Source organism: Colobus angolensis, unplaced genomic scaffold, assembly GCF_000951035.1.
Source record: "Colobus angolensis palliatus isolate OR3802 unplaced genomic scaffold, Cang.pa_1.0 Scaffold181, whole genome shotgun sequence".
In the NCBI taxonomy this organism is placed as follows: Eukaryota; Metazoa; Chordata; class Mammalia; order Primates; family Cercopithecidae; genus Colobus; species Colobus angolensis.
In genome coordinates, this window is record NW_012114944.1 from 1666614 (window position 1) to 1690062 (window position 23449).

The following is a 23449-nucleotide window of genomic DNA, read 5'->3' on the forward strand; positions in this document are numbered from 1 at the left end:
GGACTACAGGCACCAGCCACCTCGCCCGGCTAGCTTTTTTTTTTGTGTATTTTTTAGTAGAGACGGGGGTTTCACCGTGTTAGCCAGGATGGTCTCGAACTCCTGACCTCGTGATCCGCCCGTCTCAGCCTCCCAAAGTGCTGGGATTACAGGCTTGAGCCACCGCACCCGGCCGTGACTTCCTTTCTTTATTTGACGGAAAAAGTCCCTGTGCTTTTTAATCCTGCCCCTAGTGGCTAGGGGCGAAGACCAGTATGTTTAGGACTTAAATATTTCTCATATGGACTTAAAGTTGTACTTCTGTTTTAAAAATGTAAAGAAGTACTTGTTGTGGTCATCTGTTTTCTTATCTGTTAACAAATGTTTATCCTGAGGATGACAAATGGAGCATCACGTTTGGACTTTTTTTTTTATTACCCTTTCCTCTCTTCGCCATGTGTGTTCGGCATTACTTAAAAAGGAATTATAGTTAGTCATTATAGGGGCAGTTTATTCTTGATTATTAAATACTGTGGTAATTAAATTTCATTTCTAAGTGCTTCTTATTTTAACATATATAACACACTTCAAAAATCCTTTTTAAAACCCAAAGTATTCATATAATCTCAAAGAAAACGACATTTCTTTCTTTAAAAAAATTAATGGAACACTTTATGAATTTGCGTGTCATCCTTGCTCAGGGGCAAAGCTACGTTTCTTTTTACTTGTAACTCTGCACTTTGAAAGAGTGACCCTATTACAACAAAAATGAATATAAATATAAACAAATAGTTTTAGAATTTCCAAAATTAATAGTTTATCATTGTACAGTAACTATATAATAAATTATAGTTTTAAAATCTTAAGTGTTGAGCGATGCCAATTCTTTGTCATGTTACGTACACATAAAGAGTGTAGAAGTATTATGTAGATAACTTTAGCATATTCAAGTGATTATTTCACATATGTGCTTTGAACAGATGTTTCATGCCATTTATTATATTCCAAGTGATCATACTTGCCATAGTCTTTTCTGGACATTTCAATGCAACAGTAAATGTAGATAAAATATACTAGACCAATGATATTTGTATTAGACATTCATTTTGGTAGTCATGCATGTGAGTAACATGGTAGATTACCGTAATTCCTAAAGGTCTTAAGTATTTAGGAATCAATTAGTTACAATCATGATCAACCATAACCTTTAAGGGTTTGGATCAATCATTTGAATAATCTGCAGGAAAAGACTCCTAAAAAGATTCCTTGACTTGTTAACATGAACAGTCTCTCTGAAATAGTGTTATATTTTATGTTATGATGTAAGCTGTGATGATAAACTGAAGTTTAAGGTTTCAAAAGCAGAGTCTTTTCAGTGACTAAAAGTTAATGAATTATTGTTAAAAATCAGTCGGATTTTAGACTTAAAATTTATTAGTCATTTGATCCCTGTATATCAGAAATTCAAGGGAGTTATGTGGGGTTTTTCTGGTACATTTATAAGTATTTTCTTCCAGCTATTTTGAGGTTGGTGCAATGGTCCTCCAAGACCAACAACTCTGGTGTTTAAGAAATACTGAAAACAAATGAAGAAATATGTTACCTCTTTAGAAAGCATTTAACAAAAAAAAGTTTAATATCTTTGGGATTAAATTAGAATTTCACCTTAATTGGTACACCAGTACATAGATAGCTCACATTTCAAAACAAGAATTATTTAAAGTGAGTGTTTAGAAATTTGTATTAGCTTTGTAAAAGGAATGCACACGTGTCTGTATCAACTGGTAGTAAAGCTAGATAATTTTCATTCATTTTTCAATAATCATGTAGAACTGAATCAATTGGATAAATTATAAGATCATCTTTACAATTTTGTAATGCGTCCATTTTACATAAATATGTTCCTTTACATTGATTTGTGGATTACCTCACATTCTTTTTTTTTTGAGACGAAGTCTCGCTCTGTCACCCAGGCTGGAGTGCTGTGGCCGGATCTCAGCTCACTGCAAGCTCCGCCTCCCGGGTTCACGCCATTCTCCTGCCTCAGCCTCCCGGGTAGCTGGGACTACAGGCGCCGCCACCTCGCCCGGCTAGTTTTTTGTATTTTTAATAGAGATGGGGTTTCACAATGTTAGCCAGGATGGTCTCGATCTCCTGACCTCGTGATCCGCCCGTCTCGGCCTTCCAAAGTGCTGGGATTACAGGCTTGAGCCACCGCGCCCGGCGGATTACCTCACATTCTTACTCAGTTAGGAGAACTAAGTTTTGGGTTGTGTCTTAACTTTGTTTATACAATATCAATTTTGTTTTCTTGGATCTCTCACATTTCCTTTGTTTACAGTTGTACATTTCCTCCCTGTTTTTACCAAAGTCCTTAGAAAACTGTGGTATACAATTGGGCCAGAAGGGCAGGCAAATTTCTGAAGAAATTACTATGTAGCATTTTTTAAAAATCATAGTAGAGAAAAGAATGCCAGCTTTGGGACTGGACTGTGGTTCAGAGTCTGAGTCTTTCCTCATATACTAAATGTGCAAACATAGTTAAAATATTTAACTTCTAAAGTCCTCAGTTTCTTCATCTGAAAAATGGGGATAATGCCTTGTAGGATTTTTGTAAGTATATGATGAGATGACAAATGTAAAGTACAATACCTGACAGATAGAGCATGTTAAATACTATGCAAGCTGTACTATGGCAAACCCAAAGGCATCTTAGACCTGTAGAGGTGGCCTCTGGACTGACATCCCAAACTCAGATTATTATAATGCCTTCTGCCCAACCTTAGGAGATTCCTAAGGACCTCTTTACTCTGTCTCCTAAGAATGTTTCCTTCTTATATTTATTGAAGTGAATCTTTTGTTGACAAAATTGTTTACCTCAGTTTTCATTTTCTAATTATTTATACTTGTCTTATTCTTTTCCATTCTTTAAATGACTATATAAAATATGTATCATAAAAATGCAGTATCACTTTGAAAATATATATTAATAAATGTGTGATTCTTAAGTGATAACTTCAGTGCCATCTGAATATAGTTCTCTATCATAAGCAAATAAATTATATAAATATTTGCTCTCTATACAAATGATGAGAATAATGTGAAATTGAAAAATTCACCCAAACATAAACATACCCCAATTAGAATACTTTCTGCTAGGGGTAGAGGGCTTATGTTAATCAGATAAGAAATGAAACAAAATAGCCTATCAGTTTTTTGCACTTCAGGTAAAACTACTTTATGCCTTCACATGATTAATGCCAAAAACCAGCCTGATTTTCTAGCAAAATGTAGTGATATAAGAGCTGAGTCAGTTCTGCAGACTTCCAACTGTATTCTCAGATAGGTCCAGTGAAAAAGGCAACTCAAACTTAAGCACTTTATCAGTACATGCAATTTGTATTCTTTCAAAGAGCATTCCTATTTCATGTTTGTTCCTTGTTTTAAGACAAGCAGAGGCTAAGATGGAACATATTGTAAAAGCCAAAGAACATTACTTCCCCCTTCTAACAGGTCCTTGCAGCTGTGGAATTCCCTGCCTTTGTGACCGATGGTTAAGAGTATTACAGTGGAATAAGCAGAGTTGGGATGGCAGGTGGTGGGAGGGCCATATGTTGTAAGTCATGTGGAGTTATGGTAAAAATGAAAATCTTGGGGTTTATTTGGATCTCCCGTGTATTAGCTAATAAACATAATAGACCTATGGTTCTATTATTCTATAATTTTTTGTTGAGGTTCATGTACAATCACATGCAAAATATAGAAGCAGATTTGAATATGTTAAGCATTTCGTATGGTTGGAAGACGTATATTAGTGTGATTCCTATGCTTTATAGTCTAATCCAATAAACATTCAGATAAAATGTCCATGGATTTACACATTTATGTGTTCTTTTCTGTCCCTTCATCCTACATCCTGTCTCCATGCCTTCATCCCTCCATCCTGCATCAAAGCTTGTGGTCCTTCTCCATCCACCTACTAAACGGTTTCTTTGTAAACCAAGCCATTTGTCCATCATTGTTTGGGGTCCAAACAGTGGTAAGATACCCTGTCACTGATCCCGCATGCTATGAATGGCAGCTCCTCTCCGGACAATTGGCGGAGGGCCCGAGAAATATTCCTGAGAGGATTATTTAACCTTTCAATTTAGAGGGCACAAAGCCTGGCTGATTAATGAACTTTCTGATGGGTGCCGATAAGCGGATCTATTTCTTTATTTCCCCTAAAAGTGATTCCTTCTTCTGTCCATATTACTATAATCTTAAACATAAAATGTGGCAAATAGATTAAAAAACAGCACTAAAGAGTTTATCTGGCTGGCAAACTGAAGGAGCTAAATTAAAATTGGTAATGACAGCAGTGGCTCAGCCTCATATATGGTTTTTAAATGCACTGTGTATTTTGAAGAGACTTATTCTCCAGCTCGCCTGGTAATGACTGCTTTTGGTGCACAGTCTGGGGCTGGCTTCTGTTATCCCCACCCCATCCTACCCCCCCAAAAAAAATGAGTTGTGTTATCTGGATGGCTGCAGACACATACGCATCCCCCTTTCTCACTGCATGGGCAGACAAGGTCGATAGCATTACAAGGTATTTGTGGCAGTGCTTGTTTCAGTTTTCAGAGCTGCCAGTTTCCAGGCGGATTTGAATTACAAAAGAAGAAGCTGGCATGAAAATTGAAAGGTTTTATCGGCTGGTCTGAAGCCTCATAGCACATTGCTTATTTATGCAGTCCATTTGCACCAGGAAATATAAAAAGGAAATACATTTTTAAAATAAGGCCATAAAGACTCAGATATGTTTAAGATGGCAAATAAAATATAGATACCTATAATATCTTTCCAGGAAACGATTTTCACTTAATGTTGCACATTACTTCAGAAGAGCATTTATGTTGCTGTCATAAATTTGTGCGTTTGTGTCACTATGTAGGTAGTCTCTGGGGATTAAGAAGGAAGCCTTTGCTAACTTACTTTAAAATTAAAATAGACGGAGGGATAGCTCTGCAGTTTGAGAGCTACATTGGAAATATTTAAATAGGGTGGTATATTAAACTTAAACTAACATTTTTGCATTCCATGTAAAATTAGCTATGGCCCAATGAATAAATGCTACTACCTTTAGAGAAAATTGGGATGCTTTTTAAGCCACAAAGATTTGGAGCATTCAGGAAGTGAATTACTCTGATCTTTACTGTGTTGCATATGTTCATTGTTCTCTGCTTACTGAGGTTTTCTTTTTGTTGGTGGGGTTGTTTTGACAGGGGGAGTGTCCCATTTACAAAAAGAAAGGTTATAAATTAAAAGGCTTAATAGCTCATTTTTATAAAACTCTTGCTTCTTTTTAGTCTTCAAGTATATTATATTTTAGATTTTGCATAGTGGTTAATGTTGTGAAGATATAACCCTTTCACTATTGGAAGTTATACCAACAATTTATATCTATTTACATTACTTTAATGTAGTTTCGACTTACTGAAAAAGATATAATTATGTAATTCCTTACACTCTTGACTACATAAAATGAAGACATAAGTATACATACATAAAGTAGTTCAAGGCCTTGAATGATTGATCATCCACAACCTTTCAACCCATTGGTTTATAAAATTTCAGTGTATCCGAAAGAGAAGTAGGGAGGAAGTTACAGAAATACAGGAAATATCAAATAACTAAAGCAACACACTTTATTCTGCAGTTCAAATGAACACTCTTTAAGAATCTTTTTTCCAGTAAGGCAGATTACTCTCAGGTAAACCATAAGAGATGCATTTTTTTTACTATTTTTATTTTCACTATTTTCACCAGTGTCTGGTACCTTTCCCATGTTTTCATGACCTGGACTAATTACTTCATGTAGTTGTTTTGGGTTTTTTTTGTTTTTTTGTTTTTTTTTTTTAAGCAGAGAAAATATCAAAAGCATACATGTCTGCTGCATGCTAATGATGGCCTGTACATTTTTTCATGAATTTTCATAAGGATTTTTTCTACGTAGCATGTGTGGCTTAATGATGTAATCACCCGATAGACTAGAAAATGCTCCAAAGGAGGCGTTCCGGTCTGTTGTGTACATAATGCATGTTTCAAAAATCTGCCTAATTAAGGAATTACCCAATGGATTGAGAGTCTGTTGGGTACATGACATAGTTTTTTAACACATAAAAATATTATGTATATATGATATACATGGTACTTTTAATGCCATTTTTAACATGTGAGGAAAATTAGTAGCAATGTCCACTAGAATACAGGGAATTCTGTTTTTTTACTAAGAAAAAATAAAAGCTTTAAAAACTTCATAGAGGAAGCACTATTTAAAAATAATTCTAAAGCCATTAGCTTGGAGAAAATTCCTCCTAGTATTCCTGAAAGGGAAGTTAATACTGTGAATATTTGCCAGAACAGTATACAAATGGAAGACTTTGTCCAAAACCACAGCTGAAGTAGGCCTAGAGTTCAGGTCCCAGGTGTCAGGATCCACCTCAGAAAAACACCTTAAAGGGAGGAAAGGGAACAGTTTTTGGCTTTTCTGTAATACAGCATCATCTTTGTTGTCTCACAGCCTCCGCTTTGGTTCAGTTCATTATAAAACAGTATGCCTAACTTTTAGGTTTCTTTATTTGATTCTTTTAGGCCCCAGATATTCCAGACCCACTCTTACCCCTTGGATATATACTAATTACAATTCTATTGGTGTTCATATTTTAAACAATCCCAAAGAAAAGGAAAAGTATACATTCTTCTTTCCCTGACTACTCTTTATAAAATGAAATAAAAATTTAGAAAAGTATGTCTGATTTCTAGAGTAGCTAGTAGAAAGCAATATCTTGGCTGGGTGCGTTGGCTTACATCTGTGATCCCAGTGCTTTGGGAGGCCAAGATGGGTGTATCACTTGAGGTCAGGAGTTCGAGACCAACCTGGCCAACATGATGAAACCCCATCTCTATTAAAAATAAAAAAAATAGCTAGGCGTGGTGGCGGATGCCTATATAGTCCCAGCTACTCAGGAGGCTGAGGCAGGAGAATCGCTTGAACCCAGGAGATGGAGGTTGCAGTAAGCCAAGATCACACCACTGCACTCCACCCTAGGCGACAGAGTAAGACTCTGTCTCAAAAAAAAAAAAAAAAGAAAAGCAACATCTTGAAATAGGTATATTTTAAATTTAAACTTTTGTTCTGCTCAAATTCCAAAATGATGCTATTACATCACCTCAACTAATAGACTTTGAATATGATGACAAGCTTTTGATTTGGGGTAACATTTTCTTGAGAAGTCCTGTTTGATTACTTGGGTTAGGTTTTTTAGTTACATGACTATTGGGATAAAGCTTGTCCTATTAGTGAGTTTATAGAAAGAATAAATTGATTTGGAAATATGAGGGAATAAGGTTGTTCTCAAACATGAAAATCATATTGATTGAAGAGATGCTTATGCACATGTGATTTAGTCAGTAAGATTGGAGCCAAGCTCTGCTTTTCTCAGTGTTACATTTGGTTATGAATGCATTTACCTCAGGTATTTAATATATTTGCTTTTTAATATATGTTCATATAGCAAACTGTATTAATAAATAGAAACACATAGTGTAGTCTTTAAGCATATGTGTGATTATAAAAATAAATCCATTTTGCATTCACAGAATAGAAAATACCCTTTAATTAGTGAAATTGATTACATATCCTATATAGTAATGAGCTTCAGCTAGATGCAAGCCCTCATTGGATCAAAGTCAGTTTAGATAAGGGCAGCTGAAGGTCACAGAGGGAGATGCCCAGCAGGTTCATTTGCATAAAAAATTACTGTTAGAAATAGGACACTGAGGCAGCTCTAGATCTTGGCCTTTGTCATGGAGATTCCTAGTAGTGAAGGGAGTAAGACCAGTGTCCCAGATAATGATTAACTGTTTTAATGGCATTCATTCATTCATTCCACAGTAACTACTCATGCAGAAAAAAGGGTTATGTAAAATGACATTAGAAGAAAATCATTTGTAATCGTTGCATCGGGCTGCACTTTGAGGAGACATTAGGAGTAAATCCGTGGCGTGGTAGGCTTATGCTTTATCTTCTGATATTTACTGAGTTTACTGGTGCATGAAAAGCTTTCAGCAAGAATAGCAGATGGGATGGACCTTTCATAGGTAATGCTATCTACCAGGTTATTACTTCTATATATTGATAGTAAAGTAATCTCCAAGATATCACCCTACAAATATAGATTATTTAAATGTCTGTAACAAAAAATAAAAAGAAGAAGTACAAAAGACCTGCTTTTATAAGTTAATTTGGTATCCATTGGGTCAAAGTCTTTAGATAAATTTTTTGACCTAAAAAAGTTTACAAAAACTACATTCATTGCCTTGCATTTAACTTTTTGTCAGCAGTACAGGCATGTATGACAGAACCCTGAACTTAGAGCTAATCAGTTGACACATTCTGCTTTAAATTGGACCTTTACTGTTAATTAAAAATAAAGACATGCTCCAAGGCATAAGTATTGAGTCACAAATTTCTAATTCTAACACTTTAAATAGCTTAGAGATTTTTGTTAGATCATAGTATGAAAACTTGTCCACTGGAAACCACTATTGAGTTTTCAGTACTGTATCCTAATACAGAAATGTTCTCTAATTAGGTAAGATCTAGGCTGATTTCATTCCTATTAAGCCCTAGTACATGATAGTTTATTAAAATGAGAGTATGTAGATAGCGTTTGTCATGTCATTTACTAATTAATTATTGTGAAACAGTTTAGAATTTCATAGCACAATATACTGTTGCTATTTTTATTAGTAATAATGGAAGTTTTTAACTAGTGACATTATTCAGATGAATGAACATCCACATGTTTACATTTCTTTCAGGGGTTAAATTTGAGATTCCTTTAAAATAAGAAGTATCAACATGAAACATGCTTTCAAAATCTCGATTAAGAAGGATCTCTTTGTTCCTGATACTAGAAGACTGAGTTCCTATTCACTTTGCATTGCTAATTCTTTCCTGATTTTGTCAGAGTATATACCACATTCTCAGTGTGAAGAAGGGGAGACAATAAGGAAGCTGTATTATTAATTTATTCAAGCTTTTAAATATATTTAAGCATGATTTTATAGGTTTCCCTTAATGACATAAAAAATTAATAGTTTCCCAAAGTATGCAAATTTTTATTAACAGTAGCTAAATTGTATTGGATGCTTACTATAGGCCATGTGCTTTACTTATGCATTACCTCATTATTCATTCATTAATATTTACTGAACTACTCCTATATGCCTGGCCCTATTCCAGGAGCTGAAGTACAGCAGTGAACAAAACCAGACAAAAATCCCTGCCCTCACAGAACTTACTTTCTCCTAGCCTGGGGGTGGGGTTGGGAGTGGATAGGTAGTAAAATATATAGTATGTCAGATATGATAAGTGCCATGGAGAGTTTTGTTTGGTTGGTTGGTTGGTTGGTTAATTGGTTGGTTGGTTGGTTGGTTGGTTGGTCTTTTTAAAATAAAATGGCAGTGCAGCAGGATAGGGAGTACAGACTGGAGGGAGCTAGCCATTTTAAATAGGGTGGTCAGGAGGGCCTTACTGAGAAGATGACATTTGAGCCAAGGCTTGAAGGAAGTGAAGGAGAGCACCATGTTAAATCTGGAAGAAGAGTGATCCAGGCAGATCAAGTAGCTGGTGCAAAGCACTGAGGTGGAAGTTTGTCTGGGGTATTCAGAGAACAGTGAAAAGGCTAGCATGACAGACTTGCTGTGAGGGAAAGTAGTAGGAGATGAGGTTAGAGAGGTGGGAAGATGAAAATTACATACTATTGTAAAGTGTTTGGCTTTTACTCTGAGATGAGAAACTTATTAGAGAGTTTTGAGCTGAAAAGTGATATGTTCTGATTTGCACGCTATAAGGATCATCTTATATTTAGAGTAGGCTGTAGAGGGCAGGGATAGAAGCAAAGAGACCAATTATGATGTTCTTGTAATCATCCAAACGAGAGTTGAGTAATTGGACCAGGACAGTACTGGTAGAGTGGAAAGAGGTGAATGTATTTGCAGAGCCAACAAGCTTTGCTGATGGGCTGGGTATGAAGTATAAGCAAGAGACGAGTTAAGGTTGTTCATTTTGGGCCTAAGCAAGTGGAAGGATAAAGTTGCCAATGAGATGGGAAAGATTTTTGGGAGGAACATATTTGGAGTGGGGGAAGAACAGAATTTAATTTTAACTAACTAAATTTGAGGTGCCGGTTAGACTTTCTAGTAGAGATACTTGAGTGTAGAGTTAACAGAGATCAAGGCTGAAGATAGAATTTTAGAATGGCAAGGGTAAAGGTTAATGTAAATCTATACTGTTAGATGAGAGCAGATTAAATAGAGAAGAAAAGCAGTCTAAGGACTGAGCTCTGGGGCACTGCAGTGTAATTGGGCAGAGAGATGGATAGAAACCAACAAAGGAGACTGCAGAAGAAATAGCCGATGAAGTGGAAGAAAACTAGGAGAGTATGTTGTCTGGGAAGCTGAATGAAGAGTCTGTATCAAGAGGAAGTGGTCACCTGGTCACGTTTTACTGATAGGTTGTTATGTAAGATGAGTAAGTTTCATTTATGCCTCACAGCAGTGTTAATGAGGGAGCACTCTTACTATTATTATCCCCGTTTTACAGATGAGTAAAATGAAGGAACTACCATGTAAATAACTTGACTAAGGTCACATAGCTAGTAAATAGTGGAGCCCACTTTAGAACATAATCCCAAAATGCATTGGATAACTAAATTTTATCAGAGCATCTGGGTCTTAGGAAGAGTTTGCCAATTTTGCCTTGATTGCCCCCAGTCCTTAAAATCCCTTTCTTCATGCTTTTTCTTTGAATAAGCCAAATATATATCTTTGTATTATGTGTGTGTGCATATATAGTACATACGCGTATCCATACACTTGTATGTGCCTGTACTGTCTTTGTGAACACAAGAATCTGGTAATAGTAGTTGCCATTGAGGAAAGGGGAACTGAGTGAGAACAGAAGTGGGAGATGGACTTCTTACCCTATCTCTTAGTGTCTTTTGAATTGTATGCTATGTGCATGTTATTGGTTGTAAAATATTTAATTCTTTAAAATCTAAATAACTCATTTAGGATTCATTCTATAGCAGCAAGACATATTATTTGTTCTTTCAGGCTCTGGCCTAACAGCATCTTAGAAGAAATTGTGCTGATGCAGTTTTTTAGTAGAAAATATGTATTTGATGCACACTTAATTCCATTGTGTAGGCCTCAGCCTCCCTAGTGCTTTCATCTTTTAAAATCTTTACTATGTTTGCTCTTCCGTCTATTATCTCCGTATTCCTCATGGTGTCTATTACAATGTGTTGTACAAAGTAGGAACTCAGTAACCTTTGAATTAAAAATTCCTACTAAGGGATAAATACATGAGAACTACCTGTTATTTCCTCAAATTTAGGCAATAAAATAAATTCGGAAAAATTCCACGAAACTTTTTCTCATGTCCTCAATTAGTAGCAGAGATTTTCAGTGTTTGTATCTACTTTTGCCACCTTTATTGGTGCATAACTTATTTCCACTCTCTGTTGAAGTCTTTAATACCTACTCATTCACCACCTATTTGTTTATTGAACACTTCCTATGTTCTAGGTCAGGGGTCAGCAAACTTTTTCTATAAAGAGCCAGGTAGTAAATACTTTAGCCTGGCAGGCCATATGGTCTCTGTTATCATTCTACCCTTATAGCATGAAATCAACCATAGAAAATTTGTAAACTAATGTGTGTGCCTGTGTTCCAATAAATATTTATAGACACTGCAATTTGAATTTCACATAATTTTCATGTGTTGCAAACTATTCTGTGGTGATTATTATTATTTTAGCCATTAAAAAATGTAAAACCAGCTGGACACAGTGGTTCACTTCTATAATCCTAGTGCTTTTGGAGGCCAATGCAGGAGGATTGCTTGAGCCCAGGAGTTCGAGACCAGTCTCAGCAGCATAGCAAGACCCCCATCTCCTAAAAAAATTAAATTAAAAGATAAGTTATGTCTTATATTTGCACAAACATAAATAGAAAAATTTGTGAACATAGACCTTTTCAGAGAGCATTTATTATTTGGAGAGAGATGACCCTTTTTATCATCACAATCCCTGCTGACAGCTACCAACTAGTTATTGATAGCCTACCATTAGCTTCAGACCCATCATGGGCATCCCATGCCACTTAAAACAAATCTGATATTCTTCATCCTGATTTATAAAGCCCTAAGTGATCTAGTCCCTCCCTGTCCTCTAGAACCTCCTCTTTCACTCTTCCTTCACCTACTCCACTTCCAAATTTACAGATATTTTTTTCAAATCCTCAAATATGGTAAGTTTGTTCCTACCTTAGGGCTTTGTACTACTCGTTCCCCATGCCTTACGCCAAGAGTGGTGTTTCCCCAGGCATCACATACCTGGCTTTTCTTGTTATAAGAAAGGACCATCCTGGTTGAGGCTTCCCCCAAAAAGTCAATCTAAGTCACCACTAGTGATTCTCATTCACATAACTATTTTAATTGTTTGCATACTATTTTTCGCTAATATTTTTTATGTTTGTGTATTATTGACTCTGTTTATCTTCCACCACTAGAGAAGTGAGCAATGATTTTTATCTTGCTCACTTCTCAGTTACCTAATTTTAGAACAATGTCTGGCATGTATTAGGCACTCAATAATGATTTTTTGAACTAATTAATGAAGAAATGCATGCATACACTCATGCCATCGGCCCAGCACTCTGGTAAATCTCAGTGATGGAGGCATCCTTCGACTTGTATTCTGCTCTACTTGTCCCCTTCCCTTCTTGGATACACAGCCTCATTTCTTGGAAAAGTCATCTATGTTCTGTTCTTCAGCAGCTTTCTACTTATAATAAATCCATTACAATCTGGCATGTACCTCTACCCCTCAAAAGAAACTCTACTCACAATAGTTTCTCCATTTGCCAACAACTTCCTATTTGCTAAGTCCAGTGGATATCATAGTCTTCATCTTGTATAACCCATCAGTAGCTTTTAATGGTTTCTTCCTTGAAACATCCATTCTACCTTCACATCTATGACACCATCTCTCTTGTTTTTATTTCTCTTAAGCCATGTATGCTTGTGGCTGCAATTTGATGTCACATCAAATAATATAGCTATCTTTGTGGATGGAAAATCATTTCTGCTTAATAATTTCATGTCTTCACAGTGTTCTATGTGAAGAAGTTTGTGAACCACTGCAATAAGTGATACACGGCTTATATGCCTACCTGTTAAAACTCTGTTTAGGCCGGGCGCGGTGGCTTACGCCTCTAATCCCAGCATTTTGGGAGGCTGAGGTAGGTGGATCACTTGAGGTCAGGAGCTCAAGACCAGCCTGGCCAACATGGCAAAAATCCGTCTCTACTAAAAATAACAAAAATTAGCCAGGTGTGCTGGCATGTGCCTGTAATCCCAGCTACTCTGAAGGCTGGGGCAGGAGGATCACTTGAACCCAGGAGGGTGAGGTTGCAGTAAGCTGAGATCGTGCCACTGTGCTGCAGCCTGAGTGACAGAGCATGACTCCATCTCAAAAAAAAAAAAACAAAAAACTCTGTTTAATGACTTTTAGCTAGTCTTAATTTATGAACCCCATTTTTAATTGCTGAATGTAAAACCCTTGTTATTTTTATTATATCCCAGTTGATAATACCTGAGGTTGTAAATTCCATTTTGTGTAGCTTTCATTTATTATTTTCAGTAGAAAAGATTGTTGAGGTTATTGTTTTGCTACAGTTTTTCATTTTAGGGAATAAGAGCTGAAAGTAAAGTTGTTTGAAGTAGTTTTTTTTGTTTTGGTTTGGTTTGGTTTGGGTTTGGGTTTTGTTTTTGTTTTTTGCAATGGAGTTTCGCTCTTGTTGCCCAGGCTAGAGTGCAATGGCACAATCTCGGCTCACTGCAACCTCCGCCTCCTGGGTTCAAGCGATTCTTCTGCCTCAGCCTCCCGAGTAGCTGGGATTACAGGCATGCGCCACCACGCCCGGCTAATTTTTTTTTTTATTTTTAGTAGAGATGGAGTTTCTCCATGTTGGTCAGGCTGGTCTCAAACTCCCAACCTCAGATGATCCACCCACCTCGGCCTCCCAAAGTGCTGGGATTATAGGCATGAGCCACCGTGCCCGACCTGAAGAATATTTTTATAACCTATTTATTATTTTCCTATATCAAGAAAATAAAACCTTTACAAACCACCTGTTTGCAACATTAAAAACAAAATTAGGGGGCCTGGGCACATTGGCTCACGCCTATAATCCCAGTACTTTGGGATGCCAAGGCAAACAATTCACTTGAGCCCAGGAGTTTGAGACCAGCCTAGGCAATATGGCAAAACCCCATCTCTACTAAAAATACAAAAATTAGCTGGGCGTGGTGGCATGCACCTATGGTCCCAGCTACTCAGGAGGCTGAAACCCAAGGATTGCTCGAGCCCAGGAGGTGGAATTGCAGTGAGCTGAGATTGTGCCGCTGCACTCCAGGCTAAGCGACAGAGCAAGGCGCTGTCTCAAAAAACAAAATTAGGGCCAGCCGTGGTGGCTCATGCCTGCAGTCTCAGCACTTTAGGAGGCCAAGGTGAAAGGATCCCTTGACCCCAGGAGTTCCAGACCAGCCTGGGCAACATAGCGAGATCCTGTCTCTACCAAAAATTTTTTTAAAAATAATATAAAAATTAAAGTAGCCAGGCGTGGTGGTGCACCCCTGTGGTCTCAGCTACCTGGGAGGCTGAACTGGGAGAATCGCTTGAGCCTGGGAGGTTGAGGCTGCAGTGAGCCATGATTGTGCCTCTGTACTCCAGCTTGGGCAACAGAGTCCAAAAAAAAAAATTAGTTGGCAGAATAGCACTCTTTGTTAAGGACTCTTAATAAACAACATAAGAAATAAAGTGATCCACATTTAAGCCGATCCTTGACTTTTCTTCCAGTCTCCCCAAAGCGTGGGGGTGTGCAGGGATTAGGTTTTTCTTCTGTTTACAGCCACCACCTCCTCAGAGGTCTGTGTCCATCATCTCCTTTCCTCCTCTGGTTTCAACTTCTCCATCTCCACTGTCCTTCCCAGATGTTCAAGTCTTTCCCATTCTATAAACAGACTCCACCAAATCCCCTTCCAGGGTACTGCTTCATCTTATTCTGCCCCTTGATGCTTCTCGATACATAACTTCTCTCTCCTACAACGTCCATTCAATTTTTTAAAACATTTTTTATTCTGAAATAATAGGTTGGTGCAAAGGAGGTTCTTGCTATTAACTGGCAGAAACCGCAATTACAGTTACCTTTGCACCAATCTAATATACATACTGAAAAGTATGTAAAATACATGTGCAAAAGAATAAATTAGTTATGTAGTACACACACAAGTTAACTATTGCCATGTTGAAATAACAGAAAATTGCAGCTATGCCAAAATCCTGTGTGCTGTTTCTGCTCACTGGAAGTAACCTGGCTTTAAAGAAAAGAAAAAATTCTGGGTTAAGTTCACAGATCCTGGCTTTTATGAGTAATGATTTCTTTGCTCTTTTTATCATTTTACCACCTTTGTATGCATCACTTTACTATTCATCCTGCTGCCTTGTACTCTTTCTAGAATATCTCAGAATTTTCACAGGTTATCTGTGAGCAGTTGCCACTTTGAATGGGTGTTTCTCAGTCCTAATCTCACTAGGCCTCTCTGCTATATTTGACATTGTAGATCAGTTCATCCGTCTTGAAACAACTCTCTAACGTCTGTTACTATATTCTCCTATGTCTCTGCGTCCTTTAACCTTCCCTTCTGTGTCCCATTTCACAGGCTCCTCTGCCCGCCCCTTAAGCATTGATGTCTTCAGGTTCCTTCCTCAGCCCACAGCCACTCTTACACTGTCCATGGTGATCCTGTCCACTCTAGTGATTTCAGCCTTCACTCTTCTGCTGATTACTTTCAGATCTACTCTCCAGCTCAGACTCTTCTGTCTCTACATAGAAACTGCCTCCTGGAGATCCCCACCTGGATACTCCATATCCAAGACTGTCTTCATCAACTTTCCCTCTAAACTTGCTCCTCTGTCTTTTTCTACTTTTTCTGAATCAGTCATTGTTCACCCAAGTTCAAAATATGGAGGCATCCTGATTTTTCCTTTCCCTCGTTCCCCACATCTTTTCAATGACCAAGTGACACCAGTTTCCTTCCTTCCTTCTGTCTTTCCTTCCTTCCTTCCTTCCTTCCTTCCTTCCTTTTTTGACATGGAATTCTTGCTTTGTCGCTCAGGCTGGAGTGCATTGGTGCAATCTTGGCTCATTGCAACCTCCGACTCCCAAGTTCAAGTGATTCTCCTGCCTCAGCCTCTGGAGTAGCTAGGACTACAGGTGCACACCACTATGCCCAGCTAATTTTTGTATTTTTAGTAGAGACGGGGTTTCACCATGCTGGCCAGTCTGATCTTGAACTCCTGACCTCGTGATCCGCCTACCTCAGCCTCCCAAAGTGCTGGGATTACAGGTGTGAGCCACCGTGCCTGGCCCAAACTACAACTCTAACTGTCCTAACTTCGACACTTAAAACTGGGTAAAGCTCCTGCTCCTTTACTTGACTTACAAGGCCCTCCATTCTTGTGCCCTGCTTTCTCCAGCTTTGTCTTCCATTTACACCTGGCTATGTATGTCATATTTTGGCAGCATGTATACTCTTTTTTAGTTCTATGTCATTGTTCGTTCTGCTCCTTCTGCCTAAGATTCTCCATTTGATTTACACCTCATTTGAGAGTAAATTTAAGTTTTACACCTTCAGGGAAACTTTCTCTGACCCCTCTTTAACCCCATCCGCTGGTGGGGGAGTCCCCCCTCACCACTCCGTTAATGCCCTGTACATACTACTGTCACTGTATTGACGTTGTTTTGTAATTATGTATATGTCTCTCATGTTCTACTGGCCCATTATACTGTGTTGAATACTGAACACAGTACTTGACACAATGCCGAATGGAATGAGGAGGGAGGAAGGAGAGGAAAGCACACATTGACATTAAGAGTAAAAGAATTGTTCTTACCATGTTATATACTTTAATATATAGAATTGCCTAAATACAGGTCTCCATACCAAATTCTAAGAAACTTCTAAGGAATCCCTTACCTATAATGTCTTTTGGAAAGAATGAGGTTTTAATTTTCTTCTAACATCAACAAACCCTCACAAATATTCATGTTGCAGACCAAACCTGGACCACCCAAAAAACCGAAGACCCCTTCAAGACCATCAGCCTTAGCATATTGCTATCACTGCGCACAAAAAGGCCATTATGGACATGTAAGTTTGAATGTCATTTGGGCATAAAGCATTCTGTGTCAGGAAGTGTTTTCTGAAAGATGAACTCAAAAAGAATGTAACTCTAACTACTTACTTTTTAATAAACATTAAAGTAAGACTTAATATATTTTCAACTGATTTACCCCTTTCCTCCCTGCTAGAGTAACAAGCTATCAGAGCATATTCCTCTAATTATCTTACATGTACATGAACAGGTTGAGATAAAACTAATAAAGCTGATAAAATCAATCAGACAAATATGATAGTCAACAGTATGATAGCAGTTCTCTTGATTTCTTATAAACACAATTGTTTTGACACAGCCATAGCACGATTTTAGATTTTCTTTTTTTCTTTTTTCTTTTTTTTTTTTTGAGATGGAGTCTTGCTGTTTCCCAGGCTGGAGTGCAGTGGTGCAATCTCAGCTCACTGTCACCTCCTCCCGGGTTCAAGCCTCAGCCTCCCAGGTAGCTGGGATTACAGGCACCTGCCACCACGTCCAGCTAATTTTGTATTTTTAGTAGAGATGGGTTTTTACCATATTGGTCAGGCTGGTCTTGAACTCCTGACCTCAGGTGATCCACCTGCCTTGTCCTCCCAAAGTGCTGGGATTACAGACATGAGCCACCACGCCCAGCTGATTTTAGATTTTCATTGTGTTTTTTTGTTGTTGTTGTTTGTTTTTTGGTTTTTTTGAGACAGAGTTTTGCTCTTGTTGCCCAAGCTGGAGTGCAATGGTGTGATCTCGGCTCACCGTAACTTCCACCTCCTAGGTTCAAGCAATTCTTCTGCCTCAGCCTCCCGAGTGGCTGGGATTAGAGGTGTACGCCACCATGCCCAGCTAATTTTTTATATTTTTTTTAGTAGAAATGAGGTCTCACCATGTTAGCCAAGCTGGTCTCGAACTCCTGGCCTCAGATGATCCACCCGCCTCGGCCTCCCAAAGTATTGGGATTACAGGTGTGAGCCACCATGCCTGGCCTGATTTTAGATTTTCTACTTAGTTCTCCAGTTTTCCCTGGTACAATGTTCAGTTAAATCTACATCCCATACATGTAAACCCTGGCATTCAGTGGTGAAAAAACAGATGCTGCATCATCGACTTGCCCACCTACCCCACAGATGCCCAGATTCCCTATCCAGCCAACATATTCCCTAACCCCAACTGAAAAGGCCAAACTGTGTGTGTTCTAGATGCTGAAGCATCAAAGCAGAAGAAGCTTCTCGTTGAGAGCTTGGCATGAGTCCACTAGGCAAATGCCACATTAAGTATGAAACAGCAGCGGCTCATTTCAGAGAAAGGATGTAATAAGAATAGGCTCAGAGCCCATACTTCTGGGAATCTTGAGGCAGTGGAGGAAAGGCAGTGGCACCGAAAGTAGAAAATTCTTACAAAGGAATGTATTATTCCCAGTCTCCAGGTAGGCTTCTAGTAGCCTAGAAACCAAGATAAACTAATATCAAACCAGATCTGGTATCAGGAAGCAGAAAGCGTGCAGAGTGTTGGGAGTCCCCAAAATGAGAAGTATGAGCAATAGGATGGGGTCGGTGGTATTGCAGGTTACCACTTGAATTCCAGCTATGACACATCACTGATGTGGATCTTGGGAACTGGAGCCCTACATTGTAGGGCAATGGAGAAGAAAAGTGCTGAACAGAATCCATAAACAGATAAATTTTATCTTCCATATTGGGGCAGCAGCAACTGTGGGGATGAGACATAGCTTATGAAAGCCAGGATGAGCTCTGAGCCTCAGTTCCAGTTTTGCTATGCTACGGACTCAACCATGTGACGTAAACAACCCACTTTTTCTCTTTGGTCCCATTTCTTTATCTCCAAAGTGGAGAAGTTGTACAGGAAATCTCTCAGCACGAAGTAGAGAAGACTTTTTTTGAGACAGGATTCAGAGTGCAGTGGGCATATCTCAGCTCACTGCAGCTTTGACCTCCCAGGCTCAAGTGATCCTCCCACCTCAGCCTCTCCAGTAGCTGGGATTACAGGCACACACCACTGTGCCCAGCTAATTTTGTTTATTTTTTGTAGAGACAGGGTCTCACTATGATGCCCAGGATGGTCTCAAATTCCTGACCTCAGAGCAATCCTCCCTCCTTGGCCTCCCAAAGTGTTGAGATTACAGAAGTGAGCTACCATACCCAGCCGAGAAGACTTCTTTTACAGAATTATCATCTCTAGATCTTTTACTGCTCTGTCCATTCCTCATTATTAAACATTCAGATGTTGTCACACCTTTAGGGAACATACTCACATAAGCTTTCCATTACCACACAAATCACATAGATGTACAATTTATGCTTGCTTACCTCTTTAAAGCAGAGGGGTATAATTTTAGCATTTATGTTTGTTCAATTAAAGAAAAACAATTATAGTTGGATGCTTACTAGTCACTTCTGTTAAGGCAGATAGGAAATATATTAAAAGGATGTGGAATTTATCCCTAAAATCTAGATTGAGATAATTTTTAATTTGCAATAAAGCAAATTTGGCAGCCTCAGGACTGCCATAGATGAGGAACTCTAGATTATTTACACTAATGAAGAAGATCATTGGTGTGGCTAATCCAGAATAGTAGATAAATTATATAGCCAACTATCAATTGTCTGTGCTAATGGAGGGGACCAGCGATGTGGATAATCAAAATATAATTTACATTTAGCTTTGGAAAACATTTGTAGTATGATATAGCTCTGTGTAGTCACATCAGTCTAGACCATACAAGACCTAAATGGGGAATTATGCAAGTGGTTAAAGATGTTTGTGGACCTCCTCCCTTTCAATGTCCAGAAATCCAGCCTTACACATATTATTATTAAATGCATTCCTCATGTGAAAGACTAGATCTAAGGTGAATATGACATTGCCCTTCCCTAATTTCACTCATTATCTAGCTGGGGGAAGCAAGGACAATAGTAGTCACTATACAAAGATTACTCCAGGAGAGTGTGAAAGGGGGAACAGGGACTGGGAGAGTTAAAGATTCTGCTGAAATGAGTATTAGTTGAGTGTATCAGGACCTCTGTTACCTTTGCATACACAATTTGCTTTTTTTTGTTTTGTTTTGTTTTGTTTTGAGACAGAGTTTCACCATTGTTGCCCAGGCTGGAGTGCAGTGGTGCAATGTTGGCTCACTGCAGCCTCCACCTCCCAGGTTCAAGCTATTCTCCTACTTCAACCTCCCAAGTAGCTGGGATTACAGGCATGTGCCACCACACCTGGCTATTTTTTTTTTTTTTTTTTTTTGTATTTTTAGTAGAGATGGGGTTTCACCGTGTTGTCCAGGCTGGTCTCGAACTCTTGACCTCAGGTGATCCACCCGCCTCCGCCTCCCAAAGTGCTGGGATTACAGGCGTGAGCCACCATGCCCAGCCAAAAGCATTTCTTTATATTACCATGTAAGTTTGCCATATAACCTCCAGGACTCTCCCAACAACAACAACAACAACAACTAAATAATCCAGGTGGTCACAACAGATAAATCTGAAGATAGCAGAAGGATGGAAATGATAAAGATTAGAACCAAACTTATTGAAATAGAAAAATGAACAGCATCAACAAAACCAAAAGCTGATTATTTGAAAACTCTTTTTTTCAAAACAACAGAAACTTCTGGAAAAACTACTAAAAGAAAAAGAAAAGGTACTAATAAACAATGAGTGGAAAGTATAAGTAACTTAAGATACTATATAAATGTTTTTAAATTATAAAACAGTACTTCATAAAGTTAAATCTGAAAATGCAACTAACTCTAAAATATATATATAAATTTACCAAACTGACTCAAGGAGAACAAATCAATTGAACCAATACCATTAAAGAAATTGAATAAGGCCAGGCGCTATGGCTCACACCTGTAATCTTAGCACTTTGGAAGGCCAAGTTGGAAGGACCTCTTGAGGCTGCCAGTTTGAGACCAGCCTGGGTAACATAATGTGAGACCTTGCCTCTATAAAAAACAAATAAAAATTATGAAGTCTGAAGCTTAAAACTTATATCATTGTTCACTGGAATATTCATCAATAAGAGTATAAAAACACATGAGAATGGTCGACTTCAACTTAATGATGGTGGTAACTTCTGGAAAGGGAAGGAGATGAGCACAAAATGGGAAGGACTTACACAGAGGATTTCAGTTATATCAGTAATACTTTATTCTTGGGGGAAAAACAAGGCAACTAAGGTAAAATGTTATGGTTTTATATGAGGATGAATGAATATAGGTTTTTAATTATTTTTTATACTTAATTGTGTGTTTGGAGTGATTTATAATTTTTTAACTACAAATTAAGTACCTAAATGTTTGGCTGCTGGCTTGGCTAGTTCAGACTTGGCTCAATTTTATGTGGATTTTTCACTTACTCTTTAAAATATATTCTAATTGTTTTTCATTACTTAGCTAAGAAACAACATTTTAAAGTAACTTTTAGGCAAGATGGCAGAGGCAGAAAGGGGAAAGTTCCAAAAGAAAAGATTTCAAACATGCTGAATGGATATGTGTCACAGATCATGATAAACAAAAGCCTGCTGTGTGGTGAGTGATTGAGGCCAAAGACTGTGGATTTGGGAAATACTAGCTGTATGGAGGCCAGAGTCATGAGAGTAGGAAGCTGTCCTGGGAAAATGAGTAAGAGTAGGGATTTCAACTTGGGTGGGGGAAGCAAGAAGAGAAACTTCTTTTGGGGTGTCTCACAATGACCTAGGAACAGTTTTAAACTAGGCATAACCTACCACCAACCTACCCCCCAGCATAAGAATCACTACTCCTATAAGCAGTGAATGTTGAGTTAAAATAAGCTTCCTTTTGGAAGTGAGGGACAAGCAAAGGAGTTATACTAACATGAGGCCAAATAACATAAACCCACCAACAGAGGGGCAAGGCTGCTACCTCAGACTGTGAAAGGAGTTAGGCAGAGAAGGCTGAAAAAAGATATGAAGGGTTTCATAGGTAAAGAAGTAAGGGAAGAAAACTCAAGCTTGAAAGAATATCATAACACAGTGCGATTTAGGGCTGGGTGACCCTCCCAGCACCCCAGCAAGGACCATGTCCTACAGCTACCACATGAGGTACCAGTGATATGGGGCTCATTCTAATTAACATGCTACAGACTCTTGCAAAAAAGGTTTCTGAACAGTGTGACCATGTGACATGATAATTTTAAATACAATTTGTAGGAATGTCCAGAAAGAGAAGTGTATGACCCGTCTCCAGTATCTCCATTCATCTGCTACTATGATGACAAATACGAAATTCAGGAGAGAGAGAAAAGACTGAAACAAAAAATAAAAGGTATGTTGCTAGACTTCTTGTTACATCATGTTTGCAGTAGTTTCTAAATTTCTGTGTTTGTACTGTCTTTGCCTGCTTTGGGGGTCGTTGGTTAGCATAGAAAGTATTTTTAATAATTACCAAAGAAACTGGAACTTTCTTGATCTCCAGAAACCAAGCACCCACTTCAGAAATAATCCCATGTTGCAGTCTCATCACAATAAACTTTTTTTACAGTGATCATTTTAGGAAATGTCCAGAAAATATTGCTATCCATCTGTGTAGGCAGTTTTTAAAGGCTCCTTTGAGATTTTTTTCTGTTTGACAAGTAATTTTTTTTTTTTTTCCATTTGTATTTCTCCAGTATTTTTTATGGAAGGAAAGGCTTTCCTGCTAACTTGTTCCTGGAGCTTCCCTGAAGAAGTCATTTCTTACAGGCCACCGCTGCAAGCAGAGCTCCAAGTTCACAACCACCTCTATGGTTTCTGTATTTACTGTTTCACACATGGTTCTTTATCACCAAATTAATATCTTATCATTTAAGTTTTCTCTACCTCTGTTATTTCTTGTTACTCCAAGGTGGTTTTCCAAGTTATCTTTCTTGCTTTAAAAACAACAGTTTTGTATTTTTTAGTTTGTTCTATACCTTATTTTCTGCCTCTTTTGGCCTTTTTCTTTTTTGGACTCTTAGTTCAAGACTTTTCCAAAATGAAGGTACTAATTCTGAGGAAAGTGGAGGAATTACTCTCCCAGCTCCTGCATAGTTTACATATTTAATATAAAATGTATGTCATCTACAGTTATCCCTGGATATTGGTTCCAGGAACCTCCTCATTTACCAAAATCTGCACATACTTATGTC

The 23449-nt window shown here is 38.2% G+C and overlaps 1 protein-coding gene across 6 annotated transcripts in view; it reads left to right on the top strand.

Moving 5' to 3' along the window:
- ZCCHC7 (zinc finger, CCHC domain containing 7) overlaps positions 1-23449 on the top strand; it is a 234308-nt gene that overhangs the window by 208384 nt on the left and 2475 nt on the right. For all 6 annotated transcript variants that reach the window (XM_011939435.1, XM_011939434.1, XM_011939439.1 and 3 more), the window contains 2 exons: positions 17210-17305; positions 22494-22608. In XM_011939435.1, the coding sequence (XP_011794825.1) occupies positions 17210-17305; positions 22494-22608 (211 nt within the window). The remainder of the gene's footprint in view (positions 1-17209; positions 17306-22493; positions 22609-23449) is intronic.